Below are 13,934 nucleotides of genomic sequence, written 5' to 3'. Positions count from 1 at the left end.
CCAGAGTCATGAGTGGCATGTAATGCGGTGAGCCTGATTGTCCTATACTCCTTACAGTGTTTTACACAGTATGATGTACCAGTCATGGGTGGAATGTGATGCGGTGAGCCTGATGGTCCTATACTCCTTACAGTGTTTTACACAGTATGATGTACCAGAGTCTGTGATGGGAGTTTGAGGAGTGAATTGCAGAAAGTGAGAAGTATTAGACTAGGTCTTCACACAAGTCATACTGAATGTTGGAAACAGAATTTTGTTGTTCAGAATGGGGATATTAACAGTCACAATATCTGAGAGAACCTCTAGATTGGATCTGTATGAACCATCACTGTGTCACTGTTAAAGAAGGTACCGATGGTTGTAGTCAAGTATTGTTTCTGTGCGTCCTAACATAATGTTTCAGAAACAGTAAGTTCAGTAGATTGATATTAGATATCAATGACACTTTTCTCTGTAATTCAAAAGAAAACCTCTTCAGCAGATAAACTTCTTGTTCAGTGATTTTTGTCATTCCTTAACGATGTTAGCCTATGTATGTGAGCTGATGTAAGACATTATATGATTACCTTGCAACCATCAGTAACCATGGTAACAATGCCTTAACTCATAAATGTGACGCATTAAAATTGGGTTAGATCTTTAGCAACCCATGCTGTCGTAAGGGGCACCTATGCTTGTTGTAAGAGGCGACATTCTTATCGTAAGAGGCAACTATGCTTGTAAGAGGCGACATTCTTATCGTACGAGGCGACTATTCTTGTCCTAAGAGGCGACATTCTTATCATAATAGCGACTATTCTTATCCTAAGAGGCGACATTCTTATTGTACGATGTGACTATTCTTGTCGTAAGAGGCAGGTAACATGACTAGGTGGTCAGGCTCACTGACTTGGATGATGCATGTCGTCATATCCCAATTGCATGGATCTATGCTCATGATGTCAATGTTAGGGTTGTCATTTTCACCCGCTTTCCATGTTCATTAAATCAGTTGGTTTGTGATGATTCTGTGGGAACATGCATTGCTCTTGTCCAAGATAGAGGTGTAAAGGTACAGTACTTATCCTGATACACGTTCTACATCCTTTCTTTCTTGTAGGCAGATTGTCTCCAGTTAATACTTACAAGAGAACAATTGGTCTCTTCAGCATTGCAGCACAAGCGTGTGTTATGTCTCCTGTGCATCATGGTGTACATAGGTTAGACACCCCCTCCCCCCCCCCCCCCCCCCCTCCTTTGCAGATGATTTGAATATATATATATGGATATCATATTTTTTTTGGGGGGGGAGTGAAAAAATGTTTCTGGTATGATATCGCCCTTGCCTATGTTGTATCAGTAGCTTGTATGATGATACAATATTGTATCTTTACACAACTTGTCGAAGGCATGTGACATTACATGAGAGGCATTAGAGCTAGTCACGCATTGGTCGTCATTGTGATACACGTCATTCAAAACCATTGTTCCATTGGTGACACTGGAGGCACTCTGTGTGAGAGACATTATATATCTAGGCTTGTCAGCACCTGAAACCTGCGTCACACCAAGCTTTCCTTCCTTCAAAGCGATGTTAATCCACACTCACTCACCTGTCATACATACAGTCAACACTCAAATTATATTAATTATCAAAGTATGCATGACATTGATCAATTGAAATTTTGTATAGATAATTAATAGGAAGCCCTGTAATAAGATTGCATCAAAACTTGTTGACATGAGCCTTGTTTCAGAAGACTGAATTGACAAAAAAAAATCCATGAAAATATGTACAGGTGTTGTGTTTAGATGGTGTAAAAAGAACATGCGTTGACAAGTGCTGTAGGTGCAAGAAGGGCGTCGTGAGCAGGATCCTCTGATTTGTCTAGGCAAGGAGTAATGTATTGGGTAGCTTGCAGATTCTCACCTCCTGTTTCCATGGATCTGATTGTGCTTTGTAAACAATAACTTTACTGATTGTTGCTCATTCTACTACACATATTTATTATGTAACTTTCTATCACATATGACTCTTTTTTTACTACATATGTTCACTATCTTTTATTCTCAGCAGTAATATTGTACGATTGTTTGGTTTATTAAGAATCTTGAAGCCTTAAAGCATTTTTAAAATGGCATAGCCTAGTGGTTAAAGAATTTACCCGTCAAGCCGAAGTCCCGGGTTTGATTCCCGTCATGGGTACAATGTGTGAAGCCCATTTCTGGTGTTCCCCTGTCATATTTGCTGGAATTCTGCTCATGCAATTTCATGATTGATATTATTCAAACTTGTTTACTTTTTAATTTTCATAAAGGTTGAGAAGAAATAGGAATTCCCTTGGTTGATTGTTGGGATATACCTGTAATCCTATAGTAGGTTTAGATGCTCATATTTCTTGTATGTTACATGATCCATAATATTCAGATAGACTAGCTAATGGGTTACCATGGATACTTGTGTGTAGTTATACTAGTTCAACATCCTCAGCACTGAAGTAACGTGCATGTTGACATAATGTATTGCCATGATTTTCTGTTGAGACGACAGGACAATATTGTTTTCAGCTGTGTATAATAGAATATCTATAAGAAGTTTATGTAAAAAATACATGTTCTCAGTTCTTAAAGTTCTCACATTTAATAAGAATTGAAATTATCGGTGATAAGAATGAACATCACTTAGGACATGGAGTCTTCATTCAAGTGAGTTTGATTTTACCCCGCTTTTAGCAATATCACAGAAATGGGCTTCACACATTGTACCACTGATACTCCTAGTTTTAAATACACATGCAGTTCACATTTAAACTCCTGATCACTCAAGTACTGTTTGTGTCACAAATGGACATTACTGTTTACTGGGGTATTTTACAAGGCCCATCGTATTCTCCATCCCCTAATATCCAGGGTGTCATGACGCCATGCTATCATGATAACTTGTCTGGACCCAGTTGCCAGCTCGGCTTTGTTTCAGAAGTGACGTCGCAAGAGTACTGCACTATACTTATATATTGTATTACTCTTACACTCTGGGAACAATAAAAAAAATGATGTAAAAATTGTATGTTTTCACCTTAAATTAGCTATCTCACCTCTTTTAATAAATTAATCGTAACTCACAATCCTACCCCCATCATGTTTGATTGGCGTGTGATGCCCAACCCTAACGATCTTAAAAGTCCGCTTGATCAGAAAGAGGATCCAGGTGCTGAGGATAGACTTAGGGTGAGTTTGGTTTCCCTAACAATCAACGAAGCACGTTAGTTCAGTGAAGTGAGAGCCCCAGTTGACAGCAAGGGCCAATTGGATTCGAAGCTCACCCGACCCGTGAAGATCCAGGGTAGAATAGGTCTTCAGCAAACCATGCTTGCCGTAAAAGGCGACTATGGTTGTGCTAAAAGTCGACTAACAGGATCAGGTGGTCAGGCTCGCTGACTTGGTTGATGCCTTTCATCAATCCCAATTGCGTAGATCGATGTTCATGTCAATCACTGGATTGTCTGGTCCAGACTCGATTATTTACAGGCTGCCGTCATATAGCTGGAATATTGCTGAGTGCGGCATTAAACACAAAAAACAGCACCCAGTGACCTGCAGTCCACCTCCATAAAGCAGCAAATGGGTCCATGATATTTTTTTAAATAGACATACTAGATAATAGCTCATGCATATTCTCTTAATGGCCAACAATTTTGAAGTTGGTCATGGGACCACAGATCTAGAATAAATATTACGAGAACCTGGCTTCCAAGCCTCCAGATGAGCACTACCACTGTTGGGTTGTCACTATATTTGATTTGACATTTTTGTACAATTGTTGTGCGACAGATTTCTCCTCATTCCTGTGTGTTTCTCTGTACCATGACTGTCTCCTCACACAGGTGTTTGTACAAGATGTGCGTTACGTCGGTACAAATGGTGACCAGACGAAGTAACAGTCCATTGCATCCTGCAGTCGAGATGTAAATAAAACTGTCAATAGATGGAGGACTGTTTTCTTGTTTTGTTCGTTGTCACAATTCACTGTACAGATGGGTGAGGTCGGGTAGCCTAGTGGTTAAAATGTTTGCTCGTCACAATGAAGACCCGGGTTTGATTCCCGATATGGGTACAATGTGTGAAGCCATTCCTGGCGTCCCCTGTGTTGATGTTGCTGGAATATTGCTAAAAGTGGTGTAAACGGTACTAAAACCATACTCACTCACTGTACAGATACTGATGATCGTGGGTTTTAATCCTGGCTCACCCTGATTAGGTTTGTCTGTGCTACTTCAGGTTTTCCTCCCATATTCCTTGATAAAACTGAAATACTGTTTTAAGGCGGCATAAAACCAAACTCACTCTCAATATCAGCTCATGGACCTGCATCAATTAAGGCCTTCATGACAAGCCGGAATATAACTACAATATTGCTTAAAGCAGAAAACCCAACTACTGTTCTCCCCAAGGCAGCTTGCTGCTGTAGGCATTATATATCAGCATGTTGGCTTGATGTGAGGGGGAAGCCTGAGGTGATGCAGGTTGTCTTCCACTTGGGGGAAACCCATGAGTATGGCACAGACAAACCAAAAACCATAATCTGGGCAAATCTGGGGTTAAACCAAAGTGAGTGAGTGAGTTTGGTTTTACACCGCTTTTAGCATTATTCCAGCAATATCACGGGGACACCGGAAATGGGCTTCACACATTGTACCCATGTGGTGAATCAAACCCGGGTCTTCGGCGTGAGGAGCCAACGCTTTAACCACTAGACTACCCGACCACCCCTTTTGAAGAGTTTGTAGAAGTCTGAGTAATGAATGAACAATGTACCTATACCACATGTTCGTTTATTCTGTCGGAAAACATTTCATGCTTGTAAGTACTACACACTGGCTCTTGTCGCTCCGTGTTTCTGGTTACTTTATACACAGTAAAACAGCTGGAGCCGGAACTCACAATGACGGCTGACACAACCACTTCAAAGGTGACACAATCTTAAACACACCAGTGAAGATATATAGCACTGTTGAGATCTTCCAAGTTGTGAGCACAACCGTGACCACTGCTGCCATCAACATCATAAAAGAGCTACAAAATATACCATGTCTCGAAAATATGTGTTCTGTACATCTATAGTCTATGTTATAGGACATCATCAGTGATAAAAACGATGGGGGGGGGGGAAGAACCAATATTATGTAATATAACATTTCACACCAAATCATACATATATTAAAATCATGCCACTTCATGAGTGCCTTGACAATAGTTATAGAGTGTTTTTCACAAAGGAAAGCTTAAAATCTACCCAAACAGGCCAAGGCTGACTCACCTGTTGTTTCTGATGAGATTTGCACTGCTGCTTTTCTCATATATCAAAGTGCATGTGAAGGAGTGAATACAGAACTTCTTTTTAATACTTGTGGAAAATGGAAATGGTTTATAGATACTGAACCTAAAAGATTAGGGATCATGAATTCTTTGGGGATATTTTTATGAAATTGTGGGTTCAGTCTTCACTACCGTCCCAAAATATTCATGACTCCTAAGTTTTTTGTTCAGTATATACTGAGACAGAACGATGCAAATACTGATTACAAGTTAAGGCACAGATTGAAATGCTTGATTATATTATCACTAAATTATGAAAATAGTTTTCAGGAGCTGCTTTATAAACATGTTCTCTTCAATCCTTCCGTCATTTTAACGAACAAGTTCAAGGGAACTGAGTGAGTGAGTGAGTTGGGTTTAACGCCGCTTTTAACAGTATTCCAGTTATATCACGGCGTGTCAGCTTAATGTGGGAGGAAAGCCCGAAGTGATGCAGGTCTCAGACGTTTACCACTTCGGTGAAACCCACGAGCACGGGTATGGTGCTGACAAACTTAGAAACATTATTGGGGTGAACCGGAATTCAAACCCACATTCATAGGTTTCTGGCGTGCCCAAGGGACGCAACTCTGCACAGCGAATCGCGGTGCCTTAGACGACTGAGCCACCCGTGCCCCCAAGGGAACTGAGACCCAGTGAGACATAATGTGAGGGTAAAGATGATTAAATGTATTATTGGAACTGATTAGTAAGGTGGGGACGGTACAACCAGCTTGTGTAAGGCAAGTGAGAGTAGCACGGTCAGAATTGGTACGAGGGAAGTTGAGGAACAATAAATAAAAAACAATTTCTCCTCATGCATTCCCCCTCAGCACTTAGTCTTCAATAAAATGAATGATTACAGATTTAATCTGAATCACAATCGCACATATGAACCACATGGAATATATACTATTTACATTCATTACAGAATTTGAATAACAAAAAGATTGCATTAATACACAACATGATAGTAAAGAGGAGAGATAAGTCAGAAATATGGCAGACAGGTTCTACATAGAGGAACTATGTACATCTCCACAGAAACACGTTCCCACAATGACTATGTCATAGCTTCAACATCCTCCACACGCACGGACTTGAACTGAATCTCCATGTCCTCCGAGTCTTCTTCTTGAAGCTCCCCCCCATCCACTTCCCCCTCCACGGCGTCAGCTTGGTTGTCTTGTAGATGGTCATCAGCATCCTGCTGGGACACGACTGGTTCCAGGACTACGGGGGGATCCTCCTTGGACACGACCGGCTCCAGGACGACGGGGGGATCCTCCTGGGACACGACCGGCTCCAGGACGACGGGGGGATCCTGCCTGGACCCATCCGTCTCCAAGGCAACAACAGGAGCATCCTGCTGCTCACGCAGGTTAGAAATTGTCTCTTGTTTAGTTTTCTTGGAGCTTGCCGGACGTTTACTCTCCAGACGAGCCTTCTTGAGGACATCCGATGGAGTGTAGTCTCCGGAGAGAAAGAGGGTCTGTCTCTCCTGGCCCTTCCTCTGTGCGGACATTGTTCTCTCGCAGTGGGAGGACCGGCTTCCGGGCTTGATGTTCTCCTTGTGGTGAAGGATCTGTTTGGGCGTGGTCGGGGCTCCTGTGTGTCTGGCCAGATCCATCTGGAGCCGCAGAACCTCTGTCTTCAGCTGCTGATTCATCTGAAACAGACCAATGGACTAAGCTGTTTGTTGCTGCCACAGTACATGTTTCAGCCCTGTCATGGCAGCCTTTAAGTAGCTCAGTCAAGCCAGCCAAAACAAATATTAAAAACACGAAATCACAGGGATTTATCTAGACCTGCTCAGAGGCCGATATTCCCAGCAAATGTCTAAAATATCCCAAATTGTAATTACAAATTTTCCAATTGTTATTAAATAGTAATAACTGGTGTTATGACTGAAGAAGCGACTTCGATTTCACTGAAAAATTTGAGCAAAAAAATTTCTTTCCACATTGTGGTTTGGAATCCTTAATAAATCCCTGATTATGAAGTGAATGTTTTGGGCTGCGGCAGCCAGAAATTCAGACAAACTAGTGATTGATATAATGAGCAACGTCCCATGCCATCAGGGTCTGCACTGCCATCCACACAGAGCAGTTGGGTCTCACATTAAACTTGGGCTAGTGGGGAACTTTTGTGCAGAGTTTTTAGCTGTCACTCAGCAAAGAGTGCAGCAGTTTCCGGTGATTGTTTATTTGTTGTTTAACGCAGCGGTCAGCAACAGTCCGACTACATGGCAGCAGTCTGTAAATAATCAAGACTGAACCACAGTGATTGACATCATGAGCATCAATCTACACATTTGGGATACCACGACATGCATCAACCACATCAGAGAGCCTGACCATCTGACCCCGTTAGCCGCCTCTTAAGACAGGCATGAATTGCAAAAGACGAATTCTAACCCATATATTCCCAGGGGCAGAGTTCAGGGAATTTGCAGCATGATGGGAAAACTAAACACATATATACATCCTACATTTGTCAGCTCAAAATTCTCCGCCTTCGTCTTCTGGAAGAGTTTGATCTTCTGTTTGAGATTCATGTGTCCCCCCATCTTGGCCACCTCCTCCTGCAGACTCTTCACCTTCTCCAGCGTCTCCTCCAGCTCCTGGGAAACACACACACAAAACTGTACCCTGGGTCTACATCATGCCTAATTCCTGCATATATCAAACAATAATTTCCTGAAATTCATGCAAATGATTTGATATGAATCATAACTGACACAATAAATTCACTAAGGAAATCTAATTCAAACTGAGAGTTTACAATATTTAGAGAAAAGCTGTTTAAAAGAAAACAAATGTACAAAATTTTCAGAATTAAATACATGTGTAAAACTGAAATAACTTTCATAAAATAGATACTTGGAATTTCCACCATGTATCAACTGTAATATTGGAATCAAAGTCGTGACTCCCAAACTCCTGTCCCCAAATATATGGTGAGTCATCATGTCTCCCATTTTCACAAGGCCACGTAAAGCCCTGACTGTACTGTTGTTTGTAGCTTATCTCAACTCATTTAGATTCATGAAGTCTTTGAAAGAATGGTGAGAAACAAGTAACAATTGAGGAAATAGAGGGTCAATTCACACTGAATTCTTCTTTTCACATGATAGTTATTGCACAGGTGAGGTGAGGTGAAATTTGGTTTATGTACCGTGTGTGCATGCACGTGTGTGTGTGGGTGATTTTACTAGTCCGGACTGTTGCCAATTTATAGTGTTAGCCCACTGAGATACCATGCCACAGTTTAACATGAATACCCCACTCAGACACAGTATACTGACTCCGAGCCAACCAGGCCTTGCTTTAGCCCCTTAATACAGAGCGCCAGACAGGGTAACAACAAGTACCATCTTTTAACGACTTTTAGTATGACGGGATCAAACCCCGGACTTTCCACTCTCCGGGCGGTGGAAACTGGACTTTTACAGTCAGTTAACTCCCTTGCCTCGTGAAGATGATCCCCATTGGGACAAGTAATACTTACAGTCTGAGACTTGCTGTAGTGTTCCTTCAACACCTCCAGCTCCGAGTGCTTGATGCTCTTCTCCTCCCGGTCCTTGATGCACACTGCAGCCAATCTGTGTACAGAACATGACATCAAGATGGATATATCGGACATTTTCTCCGGTTGTGAGCAAGGCAAGAAATATAGTACGTTTTTCAAGATCTGCTCCGGAAAGAGCACTACCGCCATTTTCAGTCGGTGAAAGTCAGAATTGTTGCCATGGAAACTCAAAAAACATATTTTTCAAAAATCCCAAACAAACAAAAGGCACCGGTTCACCACTAGTCCTATCTATGTGCCAAGTTTGGTTAAGATATCTCTCATGTTTTTTTAGTTCAGCTCCATAAACGAAACGTGACGGACAGATGGACAGGCTGACGGTACCCATTCCTATATCCCCTTTCCACTTCGCAGCAGTGGACAATAACAACCTCTGATCGAACAGATAATTTGACAATCGCATCAGAGGGGAAGCTACTATCCAGGCAAAAGAACTAATCATTCCAAAGATAGTTTGATATCGTTTGGGGGATGACCACTTTATGTTGGCTTACAAAGTACCTGTGTTACAGACTTTCATTGTCTGAATATGAGTCAACTATAAAGGGATAAAAAAACAACAACAATATTTGAGAATATATTTCATCATACTGTGTTAAGAGGGTGGCTGCTGATGGTGTTTCCCCAAACCCATACAAAAGACCAATACAAACCACTGGACTCGACTCATGCCACTTTACTCTTCCATCACAGCCCAGAGTTCACAATTAATTCATGGTGGAATGGAGATACTGTTTTTGCAAAGCAGAGCAAGGCTACCTGTAGATTTAACCGTGCTAAATGTAACATTTAACTCTTGGTACTCGTGTCACAGGTATTATGGTATTTCCATGCACTGTCACCTTATAAAATTTGTTTCCTGATCAAACATCTTTACGCACAAAACTAACACGGCTTTGTTTATATCAACTACCAACTCTGTCACACAGATCTATTTTGTTAAACCAGGTGAGGTGAAATGGGGTTTAACGTCGCGTCCAAGATTATTGCACTTATATAGCGACGTGCAGGCACGTGTGTGTGTGTGTGGCTGCTTGTACTTGTCCGGACTGATGCCTCTTTTTAGTGCTAGCTCACTGAGATACCATGCCACAGTTTAACATGAATACCCCACTCAGACACAGTATACTGACTCCAAGCCGACCAGTCCTTGTTTTAGCCCCTTAATGCCGAGCGACAGACAAGGTAACAACAAGTACCATCTTTTAACGTCTTTTGGTATGACCTGATGACGCGGTCAGGGATTGAACCCTGGACCTTCCGCTCCCTGGGCGGACGCTCTACCACTACACCACGGAGGCGGTCTTTTGTTGAACCAAAGAAGGAAAGTTATGATTGTGTACAAGCCCTAATGCAGTTACATATGCACCTGCCACACAATCTGAGACAGGCTGTTATTAAATGGAGCAAGCTTGATGGTCTGGCTGACTATATTTAGTTATAAAAATAAAGAATATGAACTTGTGGATGGCAATGATCTGACTAGATCTTAACATATTGCAAAAAAGTGATAATTATTCTACTCATACAACCATGAAAGATCTCATCTGTAATTATTTGCCTTTATTGTTAAAGACATCTGTGGTAGTTTATTACCCTTGGAGGTCCAGCTTGAATTTATCTGAATTCTAAAGTTGCCTAATGCCTATATTGCTAATGCTATTCATTTCAACTAAGATACCTTGTATTCTCATCCACCAATGTCTTCATGGAGTTTTCCAGATCTTCAAGTCTACTCTGTCTGTCTGTCATGCTGAAAGTTATACAAATACTCAACTTATCTGAACAATATCATCAATATCGCAAAATGAAAGTGAAAATAATATGCAGTATGGTTTTACGTGGCTTTAAGCAACATTCCAGCAATATCATGGCAGGGGACACCAGAAATGGGTTTCACACATTGTACCCATGTGGGGAATCGAACCTGGGTTTTTGGCGTGACGAGCGAACGCTTTAACCACTAGGCCACCCATCGCCCCAAGAGTTACAAGAGTGACACGAGGGCAATTCCAGGCCTTATTTCGATCTGACTTTTATCTTATCTATCTTGTCAATTGTGGATTGGATACCTATTTGTAAACATCAAATTCCTGCCGGCATCCAACTCGAGATTCGAGGATGGAGACATGCCTGATTCAAGACATTCGACAAAATTCTGAACATTCAAGGACATCAATGACATTAACAGTACAAATAAACATACAGTGAGGTTTTACATAGCGACCAAGATTATTGCACTTAGTTAGCGATGTTCATGCACGTTTGTGTGTGTGTGTGTGGCTGCTTGTACTAGTCTGGACTGATGCCGATTTATAGTGCTAGCCCACTGAGATACCATGTTTCAGTTAAACATGAATACATGTACCCCACTCAGACACAGTATACTGACTCCGAGCCAAGTGGCAGGCTGGGTAACAACAAGTACTGTCTTTAAATGTCTTTTGGTATGATGCAGCCAGGGATGGAACCCCTGACCTTCCACTCTCCGGGCGGACGCTCTACCACTAGACCACGGAGTCGGTCTACAAACATACAGAAGCTCCATGACCCCTACCTCTCTATGAGCTCCATCTTGGCTTTGTGGTGCCGGTCAGTCTGGTGCTTGGCCTGATTGGCCTCCTCCTCTGCCCGGCTGACCAACTCCTCCTTCTCCTTGACCTGGGCGTCCAGCAGACTGGCTCTGTCACACACAACCACATCGGGATATTGAATTCTCTTTAGATCAATTTGATACCTCTTATTCTCATCAGGTGTAAATGTACAAGTCATAATGTCACAGTCTGAATGCATTGTCAACACGAAATACCTACATACTCCCAAAACACAAGTGTCAAAATGTGTGGTGTCACCCTGGGCAAGTGACTTAGTTCAAATGTGCCTCTGTTCACCCAGCAGGGAATGGGTACCCAATGTGATGTGGATGTGAGGTGAATTGCGGCGCCATAGAGGACTGGGCTACGCATGCCTCAAAATAAACATGTGTACAGTTATAGGTTGTGAAATTTGATGCAGGTCTCAGACTTTACCGTGAACTTCTGACAAACCTAGAAACATAACCATGGCGAACAATCATAGGTTTCTAACATGCCTAAGGGGCGCAACTCTGCACAGCCAATTCGCGGAGATGACTGGGCCAACCATGCTCCCAGAAGGAGAAGAAGGTAAGATGAGGTGAAATTCTGTCGCGTGAGTGAGTTTGAGTGCTAGTCCGGACTGATGCCGATTTATAGTGCTAGCTCACTGAGATACCATGTCGCAGTTTAACATGAATACCGCACTCAGACACAGTATACTGACTCTGTGCCGACCAGTCCTTGTTTAAGCCCCTTAATGCCAATCGCCAGACAAGGTAACAACAAGTACCATCTTTTAACGTCTTTTGGTATGACGCGGCCGGGGATCGAACTCCGGACTTTCCGTTGTCTGGGTGGACGCTCTATTCACGAGGCAGTCAGAAGAAGGATAAGAAGGAGAAAATAAAAAATGAGGAGAAGAAGAAGGAAAAGAAGGATAAGAAGAAGGAAGAGGAGATGGAGAAGAAGAAGGTGAAGAATAAGGAGAAGAATAAGAATAAGAATCATACCTGGCATTCAAAGACAAACAAGATGGTGGCTAGTACACGGTTTTACATTTACTCTCAAGGCGTGTACTCACTGAGCATGGACATTTTGGAGCTCCGCCTCAAGCATACAGCATCTCTCCTCCAGGCAGTTCCTCTCACACTGGAGCTGACCAAAGTCTTTCTGGAAGCAGACATTGAATCAGGAATAAGTCCTGAGCACAACTGATGGGCAATTATGAAAAGCCTTACGGACCACGGACCTCTTGCAACAACCATTGCAGAGAAAAGCATACACGAGCATCACTGGGCAGTTGACCCAGTGTGTGTTACTGATGGCAGTGTTCAAAGTAACTGCCAGCCCGCCTGCCCATGGCTGCTAACTTTCTGTCGGGCTGCTAACTTTCTGTCGGGCTGCTAACTTTCTGTCGGGCTGCTAACTTTCTGTCGGGCTGCATGAAATTTTCCTCCACCTGCCCAATTGCCTGGCAGATCATTTTAAGACTACTTACGTATGCAGTTGTTTCATAACTCCTCGTAGATTCTAAAGTGATTGTTTTTCATTATTTCAACTGAATCTGGATGAGATTTTTGTGTGCAATGTTTCTGTATTTATAATGTTTGAATGTGGGCAGGTAACTTTGAAGATGGGCAGGCAACACTTATGGGTCACCTGCCCGACTGTCTTGTTGGGTTTCAAACACGGCTGATGAGATTCACCTGGTACATGGAAATGCTGTCGTTCTTCTCCTGCAGTAAGACGTCATTCTGGTTCATGAGCTTCTCCAGCTCCAGGATTGTCTTATTAGAGCTGAGAGGTTGTCAAGGCAACAATTTCAGAAAGAGTGAATTTTCTAAAAATTAGTACACAAACTTAGTTTTAATCTAATGTTTGGTTTGAAATCTTACAATGTACACAAGTTTGTTAGAAAAAAAGAAGATGTTTCTTTCACTTACAAATGAGTTTGGTCGGAATAACACATAGTTTTACATGAAACATCTCACCGGCATGGCAGCCAACTTAAGGTTTTATATCAGAATGTGTTGGTTATCAGCAATTACAGGGGGAAAATCAATGAAGTGCTATGCTTTTTAGTTTTGTTTGTTGTTTAACACCACACTCAGCAATATTCCAGCTGTATGACGGCGGTCTGTAAATAATCGAGTCTGGACAAGACAATCCAGTGATTGACATCATGAACATCCATCCATGCAATTGGGATCGATGACATGCATCAACCAAGTCAACGAGCCTGACCACCCGATCCCGTTATTTGCCTTTTACGGCAAGCATGGGGTAAAGCATGGACAAATTTTGGGACAGTATAAGCAGTTAACACTTTTCTTGAGAACATGATACCTATCTTTTCAATGACAAATTTGGTCAAACGATTTAAATTTAATGATGCTCTTTGTGCTTTATACTGCAGATGTTCATGACATAGCC

General features: G+C 42.1%; 1 protein-coding gene across 3 annotated transcripts in view; it reads right to left on the bottom strand.

Annotated features, from left to right (window-relative positions):
* Nucleotides 1–5,850: 5,850 nt before the first annotated feature.
* The window catches only part of LOC124147277 (kinesin-like protein KIF15-B), a 55,704-nt gene continuing 47,620 nt past the window's right edge, over nt 5,851–13,934 (bottom strand). For 2 of the 3 annotated variants that reach the window (XM_048380418.1, XM_046517950.2), the window contains 7 exons: nt 13,208–13,298; nt 12,583–12,671; nt 11,483–11,608; nt 10,607–10,678; nt 8,845–8,938; nt 7,826–7,957; nt 5,851–7,003 (listed from right to left, as the gene is read on the bottom strand). In XM_048380418.1, the coding sequence (XP_048236375.1) occupies nt 6,398–7,003; nt 7,826–7,957; nt 8,845–8,938; nt 10,607–10,678; nt 11,483–11,608; nt 12,583–12,671; nt 13,208–13,298 (1,210 nt within the window). In that variant the 3' untranslated portion in view covers nt 5,851–6,397. The remainder of the gene's footprint in view (nt 7,004–7,825; nt 7,958–8,844; nt 8,939–10,606; nt 10,679–11,482; nt 11,609–12,582; nt 12,672–13,207; nt 13,299–13,934) is intronic. The other variant, XM_048380419.1, reaches the window with a different exon arrangement.

Source organism: Haliotis rufescens, unplaced genomic scaffold, assembly GCF_023055435.1.
Source record: "Haliotis rufescens isolate VD_foot unplaced genomic scaffold, xgHalRufe1.0.p SCAF_30, whole genome shotgun sequence".
In the NCBI taxonomy this organism is placed as follows: domain Eukaryota; kingdom Metazoa; phylum Mollusca; class Gastropoda; order Lepetellida; family Haliotidae; genus Haliotis; species Haliotis rufescens.
This window is presented reverse-complemented; position numbering and strand designations above follow the sequence as displayed.